A 20,873-nucleotide genomic window follows, 5' to 3' on the forward strand; every position below is an offset into this window, starting at 1 on the left:
ATAAGCATTGAGGGTTGAAACAGAGAAAACTTCCCTCAACTTAGGTGTCAACTTAAAGGATATTTTTTTACAAAAATCATTTGGGACTTGTACTTGCTTCTCAACCCTTTAAAACTCACACCATTCAGATGGGACAGTCTACTCTCCTAATGGATAGATTAATACTTCATTAACCTCATCAATGAACCAATACATCATTTGCACATTTTAGAATATTGAAAGAATTAATCAATGTCAAATAATCCTCATTGTACAAGATTGCACAAATAAATAAATAGAAATCTCTTTTTAAATATCAGTCAAGATAATTATGAGCATTTTTGGTCATTTTTAGGTAGAAGTGTACTCTGAAAGCCAGACTTGCTAGAGACTTTAAACATTTCCATTTTTTTTAATCACCAAGGCCTTTTCTAAGGATTTTTACCAAAATTATCAAGCTTGATCTTGTTAGCATTTTTAGATTTAAAAAGCAAAATGAAGAAATAAGTATTAGTCATGCTATTTGACATGCCATTATCTTTCTGTTCAAATAAAATAAACAACAGCATGAAACTTGGCTAATAATGATGACATATCAATACTACTTTCTCAATGGAATTGTTATCCTTTCTTGTATCCCCATGTTCAAGTCACATTTACACGTTTTCTTTGAGAGAATTGTGTATTATTTTCATGCTTCAATGTTATAAAACAAAAATAATGGGTGGAGAGAATTAACATTCACAATGTGCCCCTGAAATTAATATGATGCTGTAACCAACATGTTTGTATACAGCATTGTGATAGAATAGCAGAATCTGTAAAATTGTAATCCAAGACCGGATGATGGGAAAAATAACCCTGATAAAAAAGGATCTCAAAAACATGCAAGGCCGTTATAGATTGATCTCATGGACAACGAAAAACCAGGACACAAACTTGAGATCCTATCCCCCAAATTCTCACTCTTAAAAGGCAAACTTACAACAGAATATTTTGCAGCAAATAATATCCGAATTTAGACAAATTAATCCTACATCAACATAAATTTTGAAAAAGGATTCTTTCATTTGCAGGTTCTTTTAGTTCTTTAAAGACTGTAGTACACTGCTTTTAACAGGGACTTATTAATTAAAAGATTCATAATGATTTTAGGTGCATTGCTTGACTTTTTTCTAAATTGTCTAGCAATTTTTAAGTTATAATTTTCCTTTGTATGCATTATTTAGTCTTCATTAGTCTCAACTTGTTTCAATACCAATGTTATGGAATCAAACAAAGCGGTCAAGATTCAACCATTAGCAAAAGAACTCATAGAACACCTGTTCTGAGGCAATATCACATTGAACTCAGTGTCATATAAAAATAGATACATATTGCATATAAATGCATCGAGTTGTTTAGGGAGCTGCATGGGCTACTGTGATACAACGAGTTGTTATAGATATACTTCACCAATTCCCAGCAGTTAATACTACAATACATACTTGAGCCAAGAAAACCTTCTCTCCAAAAATTAAGAAGTGAGCTAGCTTGAATTTTGAAGGGCTAAAAATGAAAATTTATAGCTAATGAAATTGTAACTATTACAATGAAATTTGATGCTGTTGAAGTACAATTATTCTTCGACGGCAGAATAATTATTACAGTTACATCATCATGATACTTTCTCCTTCAGCCAAAATAGATATATTTTGTGGCTTCTTCTGCATTATTCTCAACTTGTTTCAATACCAATGTTATGGAGTCAAACAAAGCGGTCAAGGTTCAACCATTAGCAAAATCTCTAACTCAAGAACTCATAGAACACCTATTGTGAGGCAAATCACATGAACTTAGTGTACATATAAAAGTAGACACATATTGCAGATGACTGCATCAAGTTGTTTAGCGAGCTGCATGAGCTATTGTGATACAACAAGGTGTTATAGATATACTTCACCAATTTCCAGCAGTTTCTACTGCAATACATACTCGAGCCAAGAAAACACTCTCTCGAAAAACAATAAGAAGTGAGCTAGCTTGAATTTTGAAGGGCTTAAAATGAAAATTATAGTTAATGAAATTGTATCTATTACAATGAAGTTGATGCTGTTGATGTCCAATTATTCTTCCCCAGCAGAATAATTATTACAGTTACATCATCATGATACTTTCTCCTTCTGCCGACAGGAATACTTATCAACTTCTCCATGCTCATACCTGAAAGAGACCAGCCAGAGATCAGGGTAAAAAAGAAATATTATGTGCTTGTGCACTGAAAATTAAATGTTAACTGAAGAAAGTTTGAGCTCCCTATGATAATAAAGGCCTAGGTTCCAAGTTTCCCCATATATCAACCCTGGTGTTTGGGCCTACACGGTTCATACAGGAGATACCACTCTGCAGAATGGAATCATGAGCACAAGGTGATTGAATTGCTTCTGATATAACACCGAAACCAAGCCAACACTATTGATTTACTATCATACTATTTGCTGTAAAATGGTGCTACACATGAAAAGGGCTTTAATTGATGAAAATACAGTATAAATAAGGATCTGAGAATATACAGTGAGGCTTACCCAGTTTTCTCAAATAGGAAAAGTAAAAAAGTTCATGAGTGTACCTGCATTTTCTGCGGCTCTTATCATGAGCTGTTCTAATATGTACTTGGCTGGATCACCACTAGGGTTGTCCAGGATGAATGAATCGACAAGTTTTATGACTTCATCGTTGCTGAAAAAATCAAACAAACCATCACTGCCAACTACAACAAATCGATCATATTCTGAGACTCTGTGAATGTTCACAGATGGCTGGGTGCGAATATACGGGGGACTAGATAAATTACGAACTCTTAGAATCCCCATCAGGACATCATTCATTTTTTTCTGTAGCAAAACCACACAAACATAATTTGTCATTTTCCACCAGATCAAAAAGTTCAGAACATCCTAATGAAATGCATAGACCTATTATTAGATAAAAGACACACTCAAGGAATACACTATGCCAGAATCTTACCTTCTTCAGATAACCAACTCCAAAAGCACGAGTTAACTTCAATTTGCCTTTTACTCTTCCCCCAACAATTATTAAGGGATCATCAGGATGTTCATTCAGAAGCTGTCGTTTTTCTGTCTCATCATCAACAGTGTGACTTTCTGTAAGTTGTACAGATTTCAAACACTCATTATCACTATTATTGGTGGAATGGTCACTTGTTGCCAAAACAGCTCTGCTGTCCCCTAAGTTTAGTGTGTAAAGATCCTGACCATGCAGAAGCACCACCAAAACACAAGATCCAACTGTCACTAAATCAGGACGGTCTTCCATCTCTTGTTCCACCATATACATAAAGTCACTTTCAGCTTGAGCAAGAGCAAGTTGCAGACATTTAGTAACTCCTTCACTAAATGACTCAGTTGAAAGTTTCAAAGAGTTAGCAGCCCCTTTACTAAATGACTCAGATGAAGTTTCTTGCATCGTACTTCCCAAAATCTCATTATCCTTAACGTCAATTAAATTTGTTGAAATGTATTCTCTGGTATCCTTGCCTTTAGGTGACTGCTCAGGAAGGTGTGTCACACCTAATATATCTGCATTGCAAGCTTCTTTCTGTTTCACACGCCACTCTAGTAAATGCAAATAAAATCCAATGGTTTCATATAGGGTTCCAGCCAAAAAATCTGCTGCGTCACGACCGTTAAATCCATCATACACACCACAAAATAGCCATCCATTCTCCTCTGAGCATACAGCTTGAACACGGTCTTCTCCAGCAGCTCCACCAGCCATTTGGACATCAGTAGCATTCAGAAAACTTGAAGTCTCTATTCTAGTAGGAGCACTCATAGATGCCAACATACTTTTCTCGCCCTCAAGCATGTCATGCTGGCTAGATAAGCTGCCACTCATTGTGGAAATACTGTTTTGAGAAGAAGATGATGAAAATTCTAACCTTGACAATGAGGGAGAAGATGATGAAAATTCTAACCTTGACAGTGAGGGAGAAGATGCTAGTCTCCTAAATGATCTAGGAGAATCTAAACCTGGCAATATTTCCTCCCCAATCAACCCATTACAAATTCTGGTATTGGCTAATGTTGCATTCGCACCAAGGGCAGCACCAGACAAGCAAGAAAACGAACTGCTCCTGTTGTGGCAATTTGAATCATTAAATTCTATGTCAGCAGAGACTTCAACTTCATGTGAAGGCCTACAGACACTAATTTGTTTCTCATTGCACTGGTAGCCGAAGCTAACACTAAGTTCAGTTTCAGTTTTTCTATCCACTTCTGGCATATCCTGTGGATCCTGTGGCAAAGAATCACATAGACTTTTATGTTCCTTGGGAGCATATACTTTGACATTTGTTTCAACAGATAATTTTGCTCCCATTTTTAGATCAACTCAAGTTGGCTTGAATCAGCAATAATCCAAGAAAGTATTTTGTAAAATGCTGAAAAAACATTCAGAAAAAGAATGAGTTAACATTAAAAGAGATTTGACTAATTTTTGCAAAAGTATACTCTAAAAGTAACACACGAACAACAAGAAAACTATTGTAGGTAGCACATCTCACTTCTGTCAGAAAATCAACAACTATTGAAACTGATAAAATACCAGACAAGAAGTTTGAATATGTTAGGCAGAACCCTACATATTTACTATCAAAAGGGAGCCCTCTTCTCTAGAAAATCTATTTCTTATTGTCAACTTGCAAACCTGCTAGAGGGGACTTTACTCCAAAGGTCACCATCATATATTCATACTTTACCACTATGGGGTAATTCCTAGACTAGTATCTCCCATATGACTCCACCCTCATCATGTAGCAATAGGCACACGATGACTACCCTACATACCTCAAAGCCCCTTGTGCGGGGAGCAAGAAAAGTATAAAATTTGTGCACAAGTGCAAAAATCCTCCCATAAGTCTTGATTGAATTTCTCATTAATTCCCAAGGTAATGCAGAACAGTAAATACAAAAACCAGGTCAATACCTCATTCAATCACAGAAAATATGCACACACACCAAGTGTGTTGGCATTATTGTCATTGATGGCAAAGCAGCAACGGAGCAGCACAAAGAACAGCAAGCAAAACAGCAACAAAGTAGCAGCAATGCAGGGAGCAGCAGCAAGGCAAGGGGCAGCAACAATACAAGGAGAAGCAGCAAGGCAAAGACCAGAAACAATACAAGGAGCAGCAAGCAGCAAAAGAAGGCAAAGGAGCAAAAGAAGTAGTTGTGATACATTAAAATGTTTTGATAATGTTGCAGAGATTTCTATATTGAAGAATGCATGATGTGAAATTGTTGATTAAACTTAACCGTTGTGATGCAAAGACAAGATTCCAAGGCAAAGGCAAAGATTGTTGTGATGCATTAATGACGATTATTGGTATTTGATGCTGGCATTAGGTTGATGCATTTAGTGATTGCATATGGCTGAATTTAATATTGGATGGATTATTTATTTGTGTTCTAATATTCAAAATATGAAGAGTTTGGAAACGAATGAGTGGAAGGCAAAGAGTCAAGCCTATTCACTTCATATTCCTAAGTGGGATACAAACAGCCAAAAAAATACTCTGTATAAAACATATGATTTTGAAGGCATTTTGAGGTTGGTGAATGGGAGAATGTGAGAGAGCTGATATAACCATTATGCATTAGTTACCTGACACATATGGAGCTGATGTGATGCAGATTTGAAGGGAAGAACAAGAAGAAATGAAGAGGAGACATACAAAATTTATGACTAGGTAAATCAGCACATTGTTATTCTGTATTTGCATAAGGGGATGGTAGTCTCCTTTCAAATTGAAGCTGATAAATATCCAGTTGGAGTTGGTTGAGGTAGGAGCCTCCTGTGGGTTGTAGCCTACAGAAATCATATGGGAGTACGAACTTCCTTGCATGTTGCAGCTTGCAGAAAATCAGATGTAATAAAGAGTAGGAGCTTGCCTTTGCATCACAACAATAATAAAACCGTGGTTTTCTCCCTTTATGCGTTTCCACATATATCTGATGTCAATGTGTGTTGTTATTATGTGTTTATTGGATGGTTTGGTTTGCTTATTATTTGTTGTTCACATATTCAATATGTTGGTCATTATTTGTTAACTTCTTCATGTAATGTTTCAATGAATGAGTTTGAAGAAAAGAATATTAATGTCCATGAGTACGCTAAACTGATTCACCCCCCCCCCCTCAGTCTAGTCAAGTGTTCATCAATTTGTATCAGAGCCCGGTTCCTTCTGTATAAGACTAACAGCTTGAAGGTAGATCTGATTGAGTCATGGACTATCAAAGTATACCTCTGTTGAGTGCAGCAAACTTTCATGAGAGGAGAGATAAGGTTAAAACCGAATTGATAGCTTATGGACCTGGTGTATGGAAACTAGCATGTGATGGCTACTCTAAAGACTCTCTCTCTGCGCAAGAACAGCGGTGGAATGCTAAGGCGAAATGTGTTATATTTAACAATCTCCATAATAGGGATCTTGATAAAGTAATAGACTTAAAATCTACGAAAGAAATATGAGATAGATTGCATCTCATGCATGAAGGAGACACTAGTAGCTGCACTATCAAGAAGGAGAATATAAAGAGGAAAAAGAAAAATTCCCGTCAAAAGGAAAACATTCAGTCAAATGAGCTCTCTGCTAGTGCGAATGGATCTGATTGCCATGATGAAAAGACAGTTGAAGAATGAGCCAAGCTTGACGTAGCCTTGATTGAAATAGATAGATTGAAAAATGAAAACAAAGATATAAAGAAACTGGTGCAAATATGTGATGAGAGAGAATAAGTACAAGGAAGAAATTATGAGTTTGAAGGCACAGCTTGAAAAAGCAGGGAGAAGAAAAGGGATGATGAATAACCAGCGAAAGGAGAAAAAGGTACAATGTAAAAGATTAGAGTCTGAGATTATTACAGCTAGAAGTGATTTGGATGAAAAGAAAACTCTGTGTAGAAAGCTTGAAGAGGAGATTGAATCCATGAAGGACTCAGAATATGAGAGAAGTAGCTCAAAGGCAACCTTAAAGGATAATGAAGTTCTGAAAAGACCTATAGGAGAAGAAGCTAGCAACAACATGATTGGAAAAGAAATAAACAAATACAAGCAGTAGAATCAAAATGGAAGGTATGAAGAAAATGCAATCTACTCCTAGATATGAGGTTAAGAAGCCTGCAAGAATTCAAAGAAGAGAACATATCTCATGCTTCCATTGCCATGAACCTGGACACATAGCAACAAATTGTAAGAACAAGAAGATCAAGACTATTCAGCAAAACATGCAACAAACAAGAAGGTGCTATCCAACAAGCAATCAAAGGAGAACATCAACCACCAGGTACATAAACTCTTTCTATGGTTATTGTTATATGTGTCATGAATTTGGACATAAGGCGTTTGAATGCAAAGTGTATATGAAGAAAAACATGAAAGAAAAAAGAAACACATCATTTTCTCTATTTCTTGGCCACACAAGATGTTTTGTGTGTAATAATCTTGGCCACAAATCAAAGGATTGTAAGCTGCCATATATTCTAACGAGCACTAAACAGAAGATGGAAGCAATTCCAAGCAGATCAAACAATGAAAGAAATGCAAATAAGAGAATACAACCTACTAAAGTGTGGAAGAGAAAGAATAAAGAACAACCAGTGACCTAGCTTGGTCTCAGGGGGAGTTACTCAAGAAAGAAAAGAAGAATCTGTCAATGTTGAACTAGTAGCACCTGAGGGGGAGAGAAGCTCCATTATTGACAATGAAGCCTTGAATATGTAGGTGTGAAATACATCTATACTGAGGAAAATATATTGAATAAAATATTGGAAAGAAGCAAGTTACAAAAGGGAATATGTCACCTCTTTGAGAACCTGAAATAGTAAGAAATATGTGAAGCAATCTGAAGAAAAACTGAAAGATAACAAGAGTTTTTTTTTTAAGGCTTCCGCAAAATCTGCAAAAGAAAAATGGGGCTTCTACAACATCAATTCATTCAACAATTGAATAACTGCATTCATGCCAAATGCTGCAAATAAAAATGGAGAATCAAGACAAAACCCTAAAACTTAAAAATGGTTTTAATGTTGTTGACATAAGATGCGATGAAGAAGTTCACAATAGATACATGGCATGCACGTCAATTGAGATACTTTAGGAATCAACCAACGAATTGCAGCATGAAATGAATAAGGGGTAGATTGAAACGTTGTAATCCAAAGTAAAGAAGGCCATGGATACATGTTTCTACATTTTTGAATTTTTTTTAAATATCAGAAATAGAGGATGAGTATGGGCATGATCATGAGAAAATGGAGTCCACAAATGATTTCGTGCCACCTGAAAAGAAACACTCTCATTTCAAAAATAATTGTCATCATTTAAATGCAGATTCAGGTTCAACACAATAGGTTGGCTACTTGAGGTCGACTTCCTCTTAAAAAATCATGACATTTCATGAGCTAGAAAATTGTATAAATATACAACTATGGTCATATTCTTAAGTAGATTCCACCCCAAAAGACATAAGACAGAGAAAATGCAGAATGAATATATAGAACATGTTCACTCCAAATATAAATACTAATTAAGGACACTCGCTGAAGGAGAACCATTCGTGGGAATAAAAAGATAAAAGATATAGGCAGACTGTCTAAAAAAACAAAAGATACAATTGAAAATTCTCTGCCCCTGTACCTACAATCTTCGGCCTAAAGTTTTTTTTTCTTTGTAACTCGGCCTACAACTGAATTCGGATCTCTAATTCGGCACTGTAAATTTGGCCTCACTATGGATTTTTAGATCTTCACTTCGGCCTTATGTTGGGCTTGGAATTCAAACTTTGTAACCTTTAGATAAAGAAGTAACAATTTGAACCTATGGCATTAAGAGCAGTATATTGGGCATTCTTTGGATCAAAATTGTACTTGTGTCTCTTCATTGACAGGTTTGGGCACTGATTGAAGGAAGGTTTTTTGGGCATTGTTGGAATAACCTTGTATTCCAACCTTGTGACAGAGCTGAGAATATATTTGGAGTAGCTTATCAATCCTACTCTATATCAAAGGAGCACGAATCTATGGCACATCTTTAGCTGGGCAGTGACAGAGTGTGTTACCTCCAGCTCATGACCATGCAGAGCAGCGCTGTACAGTGACAGATTGCAGACCAACGAATCCATAACAATTACATAATCTAGTGCCTACCTTGGATCTAGTCGTAAGAGCATTCTGGCACCTGTGAATAGATATGGTCATGGGAATGATATATCTTAGTGAACAGATTTGCATTATATATATATATATATATATATATATAGATATATATATATATATATTGATGGCAAGACTGACAATGATAGGAGTCGAACATTCCAGTACCAACATTATACATTGACAAAGAAAGGAGAATCTGGTTACGTTATGGATAAAGTAGACAGGGAGAACATTAATAAAGACACAGTGGCAGCGATGACACAGTGTTGGAAGTTGATCTGATATTCACCCTATGAGTGACATCAGTTAAAGATTTATTAAACTAAGGTATTACAGACTTATGTGCTGGTGTGTGTTCTGTGTTATTGAAACAATGGATCGATCAGATTGCCAATACACAGACAATAAAATGCAAAGACAGCAGAGAAATACAGTAAACAACACAGACACAAACAATTTTAATAAGGAGTTCACCCTATTCTCCAGGGCTACGTCTCCGGTCCAGCTTCAGTGGTGGCCTTGTTTTATTGTGTCTTTCAGCAGAGAGATTACAATACAGGGACTCAATATGAGTTCTCCTGAAGCAGATTTTGTTTGGCAGGGTGGTTCTTGGATTCCCCAAGCCACTTGGAGTACACAAACTCTTCTTCTTCCTACCAGCTCTGTGACCTCTTGGTCTACAGTGGAAAGAACCAAATGTGATGCTTAGTCTGGACAGATTCTTCTATGGGAAGGCTTGAATCTTTAAGCTCTCTGGTGCTCGACGCTACCTGTGGTCAGCTCGGCCCTCTGTCTCTTCTGCTTCGCTTTACTGTTCTCTGTGTTCAGTCCTCCTCTCAGGGTACACTGTTCACTGTCTCTCTCGGTCGCTTGGACTCTTCTAAATTCTGATTCCAATCTGACTCTAACTAATTCGACTGTCTCTGTTCATGGCTTTAGCCATTCGATCCCTATGCCTGTTCGGTTCCTCTTATGCCTGTGTCGCTTCACCTTGTGCAGTTGCGCTTGGAGTTCCCTGCGTTCGGTGTCATCATGAACGCTCAAGGAATGACCACTTGTCCTCCTCTAAATGGGGCCAGCATGCTTCGTCGGTTCGTTTCTTCAGTTACGTCATGGATGCGTTCTTCCTCCACCGTGGCAGTCAAACGGATTCCAAATCACTTTAAAACGCGGCTTAATCCCCTGTCGATTCCGCTTCTTTCCATCAGGTGCAATCTCAGCCGTCCGATCTGGGCCCTCCAGATCCGACGCCATACGCACATTTCACGCCGTTGAATTGCTCGACCGATAGCGCGCTATCAACGGCAGTTTTCTCTCACCTCCACCTGCCACGCGTCGATCGATGTATGGAATCGCTCTGCTCCTATCCAAAACCTCTTACCGTTTGAGGGCACCCCGATCAATACCACTGGTTTTCCAGTGCGCGGGTCCCACCTTTGTACGTTAGCGCTTTTTCTCTTTTTCCGCCCGCGGTTTCCTAGCTCCCGATGTGACCGAGTGCTCGAGCTTCCCCCCTTCAGGGCCCTGTTCACCTAAGCGCTAATCGCTCATCAAAAACCTCGTCCTTTTCCCATTCCGAGGCTCTTAGGGGCTACTTTGGCCTCTTGCGCGGTCTCCATGGGCCTCGGTCAGCGCACTTTAACCGAGGTCCTCGTCATTCCACATCGGCTTCCATTGCCACTGGTTCAGGGTGTTTTTGATATTGTTTTGGATTTCCTTAGAGATTTGTACGACCTGATTCAGTCATGGTTATCGACAGTCTTTTTCGGATCACGGCCTCCCTACTGAAAAGCTTTTGGACCACCAAAAGTTGGTTTTCAAGCATCGACTAAGTGAGGATATTGTTTCTTCACTTGTCCAATCTCAATCCACTTTGCGTTGCTCGGCTTTGAACCTTTGAACCCAATCCTAAGGTATTCAACTTCTCCCCTGTGCATTGTCCTCACCTTCCTGTCCAGCACTGTGTCTTCCTGCAACTCATTGAGGTATTCAGGTAGCAAGTCATCAATAGAAGGAAGTTGACTTTGCTCTTCAGGGACTTTGCTCTTCAGGGTCCTCAATCATTGAAGGTTCAAACAATCTCAAACAATCTGCATTTACGACTGAGTAGATGTGCATGTTAAGCTGGAAGATCAAGGCGAAAATCATTTTCACCAATTTTCTCAAGTATCCTAAAAGGTCCATACCTGATAGGCTTTAGCTTTTTAACTTCACCTTGCATCCTGTCCTTGCTGATATACAGCCAGACTTGGTCTCCAACTTGAAAACTATGCTCCATCCGATGCTTATCATGCCTAGCGTTGTACTTGGCCTGGCTCTTTTCCAGTTGTTCCTGTACTGCCTGGTGGATCTCCTGGATCTGTTCAATGAACCTAGTTGCCTTGTCCACATCACTATGTCCATCAACCATGGTATCTTTACCAAAGACAAAATCCAAAGGATACCTTGGTGTGAAACCAAAGCAGGTCTCAAAAGGAGATCTCTATGTAGAAGAGTGTTTAGCTCTGTTGTAAGCATGCTGCACATAACACAAGTGTTCATCCCAAAGCTTAGGATGTTTATTGCAATAACCTCTTAGTAACTGGATCATGGTCCTGTTTACTACTTCTGTCTAGCCATCTATTTGTGGATGAAAAGTTGTGCTTTTCTTTAACTTGGTGTCCATCAGTTCCCACAGACTAGACCAAAACTTCCCCACAAATCGAGTGTCTCGATCAGATACAATGGAAGTGGGTAATCCAAAATGAACCCATACATGTTCAAAGAACAATTTTGCAGTTTGTTCAGCTGTGATCTATTTACTACAAGGTATCAAAATACACATTTTGCTGAACCTATCCACAACAACATATAGATAATCATGACCTTTCCTAGATTTAGGCAGTCCTCCAACAAAATCCATGGAAACACTTTCCCAAGGGTGAGAAGGAACTGGCAATGGAGTGTACAAGCCTAGTTTTCTATTGTTGGGCTTGCTTTTAGCACACATGGCACACCTCTTACATATCTAGAAACTGTCTCATTCATTTTCGGCCAATAACAGAATCTTTGCAGCTATGCAACTGTTTGCCTACTCCAAAGTGACCTAATATCAGAGAAGTATGTGCTTCCCTAATTATCTTTATCCTCTCAGTTTGTGGAATGCAGAGTTTCCTACAATGGTATAAGAGTCGGTCCTTTATATGATAGTCCAATTCTTCTACTCTTTTGCCTTGACTCAAAGTTGCATATACATCTTTAAAATCCATATCCTGAGCATATTGTTCTATGTAGCTTTCATGTAGCACAAAATTATGCTCAAGCATGGTGGATGCATTTATAATGGGTCTAGATAACATGTCTGCAACCTTGTTATGTATGCCCTTTTTATATCTGATAAATAAGTGAAACTGTTGTAGAAAACCCATCCATCTGTAGTTTCTTGATTGTTGCAACTTAGTTTGGGAGTGTAGATATTGAAGTCGTTGATGATCACTATGTATTACTGTCTCCTTGCCCATTAGATAATGTTTCCACTTTTTCACACTCTGAACTAATGCATACAATTATTTATCATATGTAGGATAGTTAACTACTGCAGGATTAAAAATCTCAGAAGGATAGCATATGGGTTTGTCGTGCTATGTCAACACTGCTCCCATGGCATAGTCACTGGCTTCAGTTTGGATCTCAAATGGTCTTTGAAAATTTGGCAGTGCTAGTACAGGTGTTGTACTAATTTTCTCTTTCAAGGTGTCGAAGGCTTTCTGATGTTTGCCTCCCCACTAAAACACCTTATTCAATCCTATTAAAGCATGTAAGGGAGCTGCAATCGAGGAGAAGTTAGAAACGAACTTCCTCCAATATTGTCCTACTCCTAGGAAGCTTCTCACTTCTGTAGCAGACCTGGGTTTAGGCCAATTCACAATGATTGCCACTTTAGAGGGATCTATTTTCAATTCACCTCCCCTTACTATATGACCCAAGTAGTTTAGAGATGTTTTGCCAAATTCACATTTTGAGAGTTTAACATAAAGCTTTTCTCTTTTCAAAACATCTAATGTCTACTTAACATGCTTTAAATGTTCTTCCCACGTTTTACTAAAAATCAGAATGTCATCCAGATACACAATAACAAAATCATAAAGAAAAGGTCTGAGTACATCATTCATTAATCTCATTAAAGTAGCAAGAGCATTAGTTAAGCCAAAAGGCATAACCAGCCATTCATAGAATCTTTGCTTTGTTTTGAAAGCAGTCTTCCATGCATCTTGCTTTGCAACTCTGACCTGATGGTATCCACTGTGCAAATCCAGCTTAGTGAAATAAATAGCTTCTTTTAATTGATCTAAAAGATCATATATGCGAGGAAGGGGATAACAATTTTTTATTGTTATCTTATTCAGTGCTCGATAGTCAATGCACATTCTCCACGAGCCATCTTTCTTTCTCACCAAAACGATTGGTGACCCACATGGTGATGTGCTAGGCCTGATGAAGCCCTTCTCGAGCAACTCCTGCACCTGCTTCTTGATTTCAGCATTCTCTAAAGCAGACAACCTGTACATCCCAATGTTAGGCAATGGAACATCTTGCTGCAAAATAATATCATGTACTATTCCCTTTTTGGGTGGCAGACCTTTAGGTTCTTGAAACAAGACATCATACTCTGAAACAACCTTTTCTATATCAGCTTGTTGTTCAGCATTACAGCCCTCAAATACATTGGTTTTATCAAGTTTCTTTTCCTTTACAACCATCAGTAAGAATTGTTTGCATGAATTAATCATTCTTTTCATCTGTCCTGAGTTTATGAGAGTATAATTATTCTTGAGCTTATGAGCTCTTACAAAGTATTCGATTCCATCTTTAACCAGTAGATACTTGTTCTCAACTCTATAGAAAATAGCCTTTCTATCATACAAGTAGGGACTTCCTAAAACAATTCCACATATATCCAAAGGAATTATGTCTAACTCAACCTCATCTACAAATGCTGACCCAAAAGAAAACTTGAGTTTGCACTGTCAAGTCACTTCTAGTTGTGCTTTATCATTCAACCATCCTAATGGGTATGGTTTCTTGTGAGATGTAGTTGCTAATCCCAATTTCTTTACAATTGTTTCAGAAATCAAATTTACTTGTGAGCCACTATCAAACAAAGTATCAATCTTTTGATTTTTAGAAATAACTCGAATATGGAAAAGCTCATGTCTTTTTCTCTCATTTTCTTCATCAATAACAGATTGAGCAGAATTACTAGTAGATGCTTCAGAATTCTTACCTTTTATACCTGTGGCTGCTATGGTTGTTTCATCTCCCGAGTCTGACCCCAAATCTCTCTGAATAGTTGCAGCTGTCTTCTTCTTCTTGCCCTCGAACTTCTTAGGTCTCACCTCTGGATGCAGAATCCAACAATGCTCATCATCATACCCCTCCTTTTTACAGTGAATGCATGAAGCTTTGGCTTTCTGTGCAGTGTTAGCCTTCCTTGCCTTCCATTTCTGTTTTCTTTTCTCCTTGCTCTTGCTTACAGTGGGTTGGGATGGTCCCCCAACTTCTGGATTGCCATTCTTTCCTCTAGCCTCTAGATGAGTAGCTTGTACAGATACCTCATCTATACTAGTGGGATTAAACATGAGGATGGTATGCCTCATGTAGCTGTGTAGACCACCAATGTACTTGAAAAGAGTCTCTGGTGAGTCTAATGAGATACCCAACATCAATGCTCTCTTTCTGAACTATTGAGTATACCCTTGTACACTTTGCCCTTTTAACTGCCGAAGAGTTTGCCAACTCATCATGGCCTGCTGCATATAGGCCAATGGATAGAACTGCTTTTTGATTGCAACAACAAATTCCTCCAAACAGAGATGGCCTTGCCATGTCTTTTCATGTCAGCTTGGGTTCTACCTTCCCACCAAACCAAGGCAGTGCCTCCTAGGCGTAGGCTTGCCAGATGAATCTTACTCTTGTCTGAGTTTATGTTCTGTACTCCGCAATACACATCAATTTGTCTAATCCAATTGTCTAATTTTTCAGCATTCAGCTCTCCATCATATATAGGCAAATCAAATTTAACATCTAATTTAATCAAAGATGCTTTCTTATTATGTACAGGGCTATTAGGAGGTGTGAGAAAGTTTTCCTCTTTCCCCTTTCCTTTGGAGTTGTCATGGAAGTGAAACTCATCTTCTTCTTTCTCTTGCTTAGAGCCTGATGCATCTTCCACCTTTTGCTTTCTAAAGTCTCTATAAATTTCTTCAACAATAGACTTTATAGCTAGGAAACTCTCTATGAATTGAGGGTCTAGCCCCATAGAAATTTCTTCTGACATGGTCTTTCGAGGATAGACTCTTCCAATTTCAGGATTAGTTTCCACCAACTCTCCTTCTCCTAATTTGAGCTTTGATCTTGTGAGCATTCACAACTATACCAACACAAGCTTGTCTAACCTTACAACCTTGAGCTCTGATACCACTTGATCTGATATTCACCCTATGAGTGACATCAGTTAAAGATTTATTAAACTAAGGTATTACAGACTCATGTGCTGGTGTGTGTTCTGTGTTATTGAAACAATGGATCAATCAGATTGCCAATACACAAACAATAAAATGGAAAGACAGCAGAGAAATACAGTAAGCAACACAAAGACACAAACAATTTTAATAAGGAGTTCACCCTATTCTCCAGGGCTACGTCTCCAGTCCAGCTTCAGTGGTGGCCTTGTTTTATTGTGTCTTTCAGCAAAGAGATTACAATATAGGGACTCAATATGAGTTCTCCTGAAGCAAATTTTGCTTGGCAGGATGGTTCTTGGATTCCCCAAGCCACTTGGAGTACACAGACTCTTCTTCTTCCTACCAACTCTGTGACCTCTTGGTCTACAATGGAAAGAGCCAAATGTGATGCTCAATCCGGACAGATTCCTCTATGGGAAGGCTTGAATCTTCAAGCTCTCTGGTGCTCGACGCTGCCTGTGGTCAGCTCGGCCCTCTGTCTCTTCTGCTTCGCTTTACTGTTCTCTGTGTTTAGTCCTCCTCTCAGGGTTCACTATTCACTGTCTCTCTCGATCGCTTGGACTCTTCTAAATTCTTATTCCAATCTGACTCTAACAGATTCGACTGTCTCTGTTCATGGCTTTAGCCATTCAATCCCTATGCCTGTTCGGTTCCTCTTCCGCCTGTGCCGATTCACCTTCTGCAACTGCGCTTGGAGTTCCCTGCGTTCGGCGTCATCATGAACGCTCAGGGAGTGGCCACTTGTCCTCCTCTAAATGGCACCAGCATGCTTCGTCGGTTTGTTTCTTCATTTACGTTGTGGATGCATTCTTCCTCCACCGTGGCAGTCAAACGGATTCCAAATCTCTTTAGAACGCGACTTAATCCCCTATCGATTCCGCTTCTTTCCATCGGTGCAATCTCAGCCATCCGATCTGGGCCCTCCAGATCCGACGCCATACGCACGTTTCGCGCGGTTGACTTGCTCGACCGATAGCGCGCAATCAACGGCGGTTTTCTCTCACCTCTGCCTGCCACGCATCGATCGATGTATGGAATTGCTCCGCTCCTATCCAAAACCTCTTACCGTTTAAGGGCGCCCCGATCAATACCGCCGGTTTTCCAGTGTACGGGTCCCGCCTTTGTACATTAGCGCTTTTTTGCTTTTTCCGCCCACAGTTCCCTGGCTCCCGATGTGATCGAGTGCTCGGGCTTCCCCCCTTCAGGGCCCTGTTCGCCTAGCAATGCACGATTAGCGGCATCAAAAACCTCGTCCTTTTCCCATTCCGGGGCTCCCAGGGGCTACTTTGGCCTCCTGCGCGGTCTCCATGGGCCTCGGTCAGCGCGCTTTGACCGAGGTCCTCGTCGTTCCACGTCAGCTGCCATTACCACTGGTTCAGAGTGTTTTTGATACTGTTTTGGATTTCCTTAGAGATTTGTTCGACCTAATTCAGTCATGGTTCTCGACAGTCTTTCTATGGATCCAATTCGGATTACAAGTCGTGTGGCATAACCGTTAATGTGAGGCAACGGTCAGCTGACTTAAAAGCCATCATGCAAGGATCTTAGGAGGTGTGACAATATACGTTATGAAAATCATGGTTGCACCAATGACCGTAATTGTTCGCTCTTCATCCATTTGCTTTGGTTGCCAGATCTCAAGAATTTATGATGTGCCCAGCGGATACATATATATATATATATATATATATATATATATATATATATATTTACATCCAATGAAAATATTGTGCACCCCTCTACTATAATATCATAGTTCACTCAATGACATATTTCATTTTGCATATTCGACTTTGAATGACATATACGCAAATATATGATAGTAGAACGTTCCCAGTGTCAGAAGAAATCAGCGACAGAGCAATGATATAGTGTAAATGATCATTCCAGAATCAAACGTTATGATCGATCTGGAATATACGACAGTTTCCCAAGAAGGGCAACATTTCCGGAAAGTATGTTGAAGGTGGAAGCCTCAGTCACTGTATCAGTTCATGGCTTCTCATTAGTCCTTTGACAGTAGCATTGACACCTAGAATACTTGATAATATTCTTTATGAAATTCAGAGGTCTTTAAAACGAATTCTGGGGATGCCTATATTCCTCAAGGAGTGGACACAACCTGGGTTTTCAGCGCAGGTTCTATCGAAGCTATCTATCGAAGATTTCTTAACTGGTGGTGATATATATGGGAGTTGGAGTTATGAAAATTCAATCAATGAATTTATGTGACGTAGATGGTTTTCCGGATAATCTTATCTTTTTTTAATTATGAAGTGGGTGGTTTTCGCGATAATCTTATATTTTGATTCACCTACTTGCACCTTATATTAGCTTCTTTCCAAGGCATGCGAGCTTAAGCTCAATGTTTTTAAGAGGTTACGTGGTTCGTGGTAATGAGGAAGGAGGGAAACGAACATGGCTAGCCTACCTGTTGTTGACGTTCTCACATACATATTGACCTCGACGCTTTATGGCAAATTCAATGAAGAGTTGTAGAGATAGTGGAGAATTGCAGAGAAGTTGCACTTTTATGCGTTGGAGTTGGAGTTATGTGTGCCTTTTTTATAAAGTTGGAGTTATGCGTGTCATTTTAATAAAGTTGGTAAAGACTTGGCATTTCAATATTTCCCAGTATTTAGAAAGTGGCAACAACATTTATATATGACATTAGCGTTAGAAAATCATAGACGTGCACTCCCATAACATATTATGGACAGAGGAAATAAGCAACAAAAAGGAACATACTTTCCAGAAAGCGATATATAACTGCGACTTCTTGATTATATTATCGTTGGAGCTTCTTGATTATGCTATAGTTGACATGTATCATGGCTTATTGGTATAATGTGTATTGACATTCTCACTTTCTTTCAATATTGATATGGCAAAAGCAATATATTGTTCTCCACCATAATCTAGCAGCATTCGAATGGTCAGCATTATATTAAGCTTCTAATGTCCAGCGTTATATGCTTGTGTTGGAATGGCCAGCATTGCATTAAGCCTCTATTCACCAGAATGGCCAACGTTATATATATTGGCTCCAACATTTGGCAAACTTCGATACATTATTGAATTATATATTTGCTCCAGTATTCATTGGCTGCATTGTTATCATTAATGAATATGTTCAATACATTATTATATATTTGCTCCAATGTTACTCATATTAACCTCCAGTGATAAGTGATTCCTCCAATGTTACACAACGATATGTATGTCTATTCTGCAGAAGGAAAACCTGAGGACGCACGCACAACGACTTGTCAAACGCGTGCTCAGCGTGGTGAACAGTCAGATACAATCCGATCTAATGCTGGTTGGTGACTGGAGGGACAGCGCTCAAGCTCGTGGAGACAAATTGCCATGTCCATTTATTTAATGTCCATACATTTTACATTTTGTCAAGAACCAGCAGCGTCATATTGAAACTCCACAGCTCCATGAAGCATATCCAGAGCTCAGGAAGGTAAAGGTGAATGTTGTCAACTTATTATTAAGTTGTGGGTCTCAAAATTATGGTGTTGCATTGGACGGTGATGCCTTGAATAGATCCTCTAATCCTGCTATCAGATCGTTCTTAGCTATCACTGGCTCTTGCATGACCTTTTCTTCAGCTAGCTTTGTTGCTTCGGAGGATTGAAATGCTGCCCATAATTTATCATCTACTTGAGAGAATGTTCCAGTACTACTTATTGAAGGTTCTTCAACATTGAGGAGGTGGAAAAGATCGCTAGCTAGATCACCTTTTGCAGCATCAACAACAAATAAATTCTGCAGACTCTGTGATGGACCTTTTGATGCTGCAATGACTGAAAATGTACCAAGAGTTGATGGTACTTGATGTGATTTTTCAAAAGGTTATGATGGCAAGGCTATGGAAGCAGAAGTAGACTGATGACAATATGAAGATTTTGATGATCTTGCATGATCACTTTTACCCATGAGTCCCTCGTGATTGCACAGAGAATATGCGCCTTCTTTTAATGAAAGGAGTTCCAAAACCAGAAATAATATTTCAAAATTCTATTATATTTGAAGCTTGTCTAGTTATGTGATATGACAGGGTTATCTCTGCTAGAGCTATTCATGGCAGACATTCTGGCTCTTTGTTCACTATAAGAAAGTTCAAAACAGGCAGCCTGGTATTAATATTGCATAATTGGAGCAGCATCTGATTGAGAATGGGCGCAACTCATTCAATAAGGCCATGCTTTCCTTACAAAGTGTTCTCTCAACAGTGTTCTTGCAATATTTAACAGTGTTCTCACAACAATATTTTGCAATGATTTCTGAAGAGTATTGGGAGCAGCATTCATTTAATCTCGAACAGCCCTAATAATCCATATGGAGTGGAGTAGCCCTACTAAGTCATCTCGACATTTGTAATCCCCTTGCCATTGATGTCAAAGGGGGAGGTAATCAGAGGAAGGAAGACATTTCTCAAGACGAAAGGGGGAGGATCAGCGTTTTGCCATTAATGCCAAAGCAGGAGATTGTTGGCATTATTGTCATGGATGGCAAAGGAGCAACGGAGCAGCATAAAGAACAGCAAGCAAAGGAGCAGCACAAGAACAGCAAGCAAAGCAGCAGCACAAGAGCAACAAACAAAGGAGCAACAAAATAGCAGCAATGCAAGGAGCAGCAAAAATACAAGGAGCAGCAAGCAGCAAACTAGCAGCAAGCAGTAAAGTAGCAGCAATGCAAGGAGCAACAGCAAGGAAAAGAGCAGCAACAATACAAGGAGCAAGCAGCAAAAGAAGGCAAAGGAGCAAAAGAAGGAGGAGGAGTTGTGATACATTAAAATGTTTAGATAATGTTGCAAAGATTTCTATATTGAAGAATGTATGATGTGAAATTGTTGATTAAGCTTAATTGTTGTGATGCAAAGGCAAGACTCCCAGTGAAAGGCAAAGATTGTTGTGATGCATTAATGATGAATATTGGTATTTGATGTTGGCATTAGGTTGATGCATTTATTGATTGCATGTGGCTGAAATTAATATTAGATAGATTATTTATTTTTGTGTTCTAATATTCAAGATATGAAGAGTTTGGAAATGAATGAGTGGAAGGCAAAAGTGTCGAGCCTATTCACTTCATATTCCTATGTGGGATACAAATAGCCAAAAAACAAACTATCTTTATAAAACATATGATTTTGAAGGCA

General features: G+C 38.9%; 1 protein-coding gene across 3 annotated transcripts in view; it reads right to left on the minus strand.

Moving 5' to 3' along the window:
• Positions 1-1,519: 1,519 nt before the first annotated feature.
• Positions 1,520-20,873, minus strand: part of LOC149142190 (Protein phosphatase 2C family protein) — a 210,947-nt gene continuing 191,593 nt past the window's right edge. For all 3 annotated transcript variants that reach the window (XM_089452878.1, XM_089452876.1, XM_089452877.1), the window contains 3 exons: positions 2,986-4,423; positions 2,588-2,852; positions 1,520-2,181 (listed from right to left, as the gene is read on the minus strand). In XM_089452878.1, the coding sequence (XP_089309004.1) occupies positions 2,054-2,181; positions 2,588-2,852; positions 2,986-4,362 (1,770 nt within the window). In that variant the 5' untranslated portion in view covers positions 4,363-4,423 and the 3' untranslated portion in view covers positions 1,520-2,053. The remainder of the gene's footprint in view (positions 2,182-2,587; positions 2,853-2,985; positions 4,424-20,873) is intronic.

The sequence above is a fragment of the Pinus tabuliformis genome, chromosome X, assembly GCF_031772625.1.
Source record: "Pinus tabuliformis cultivar Carrire ecotype Pingquan chromosome X, CPIR1, whole genome shotgun sequence".
NCBI classification, from domain to species: domain Eukaryota; kingdom Viridiplantae; phylum Streptophyta; class Pinopsida; order Pinales; family Pinaceae; genus Pinus; species Pinus tabuliformis.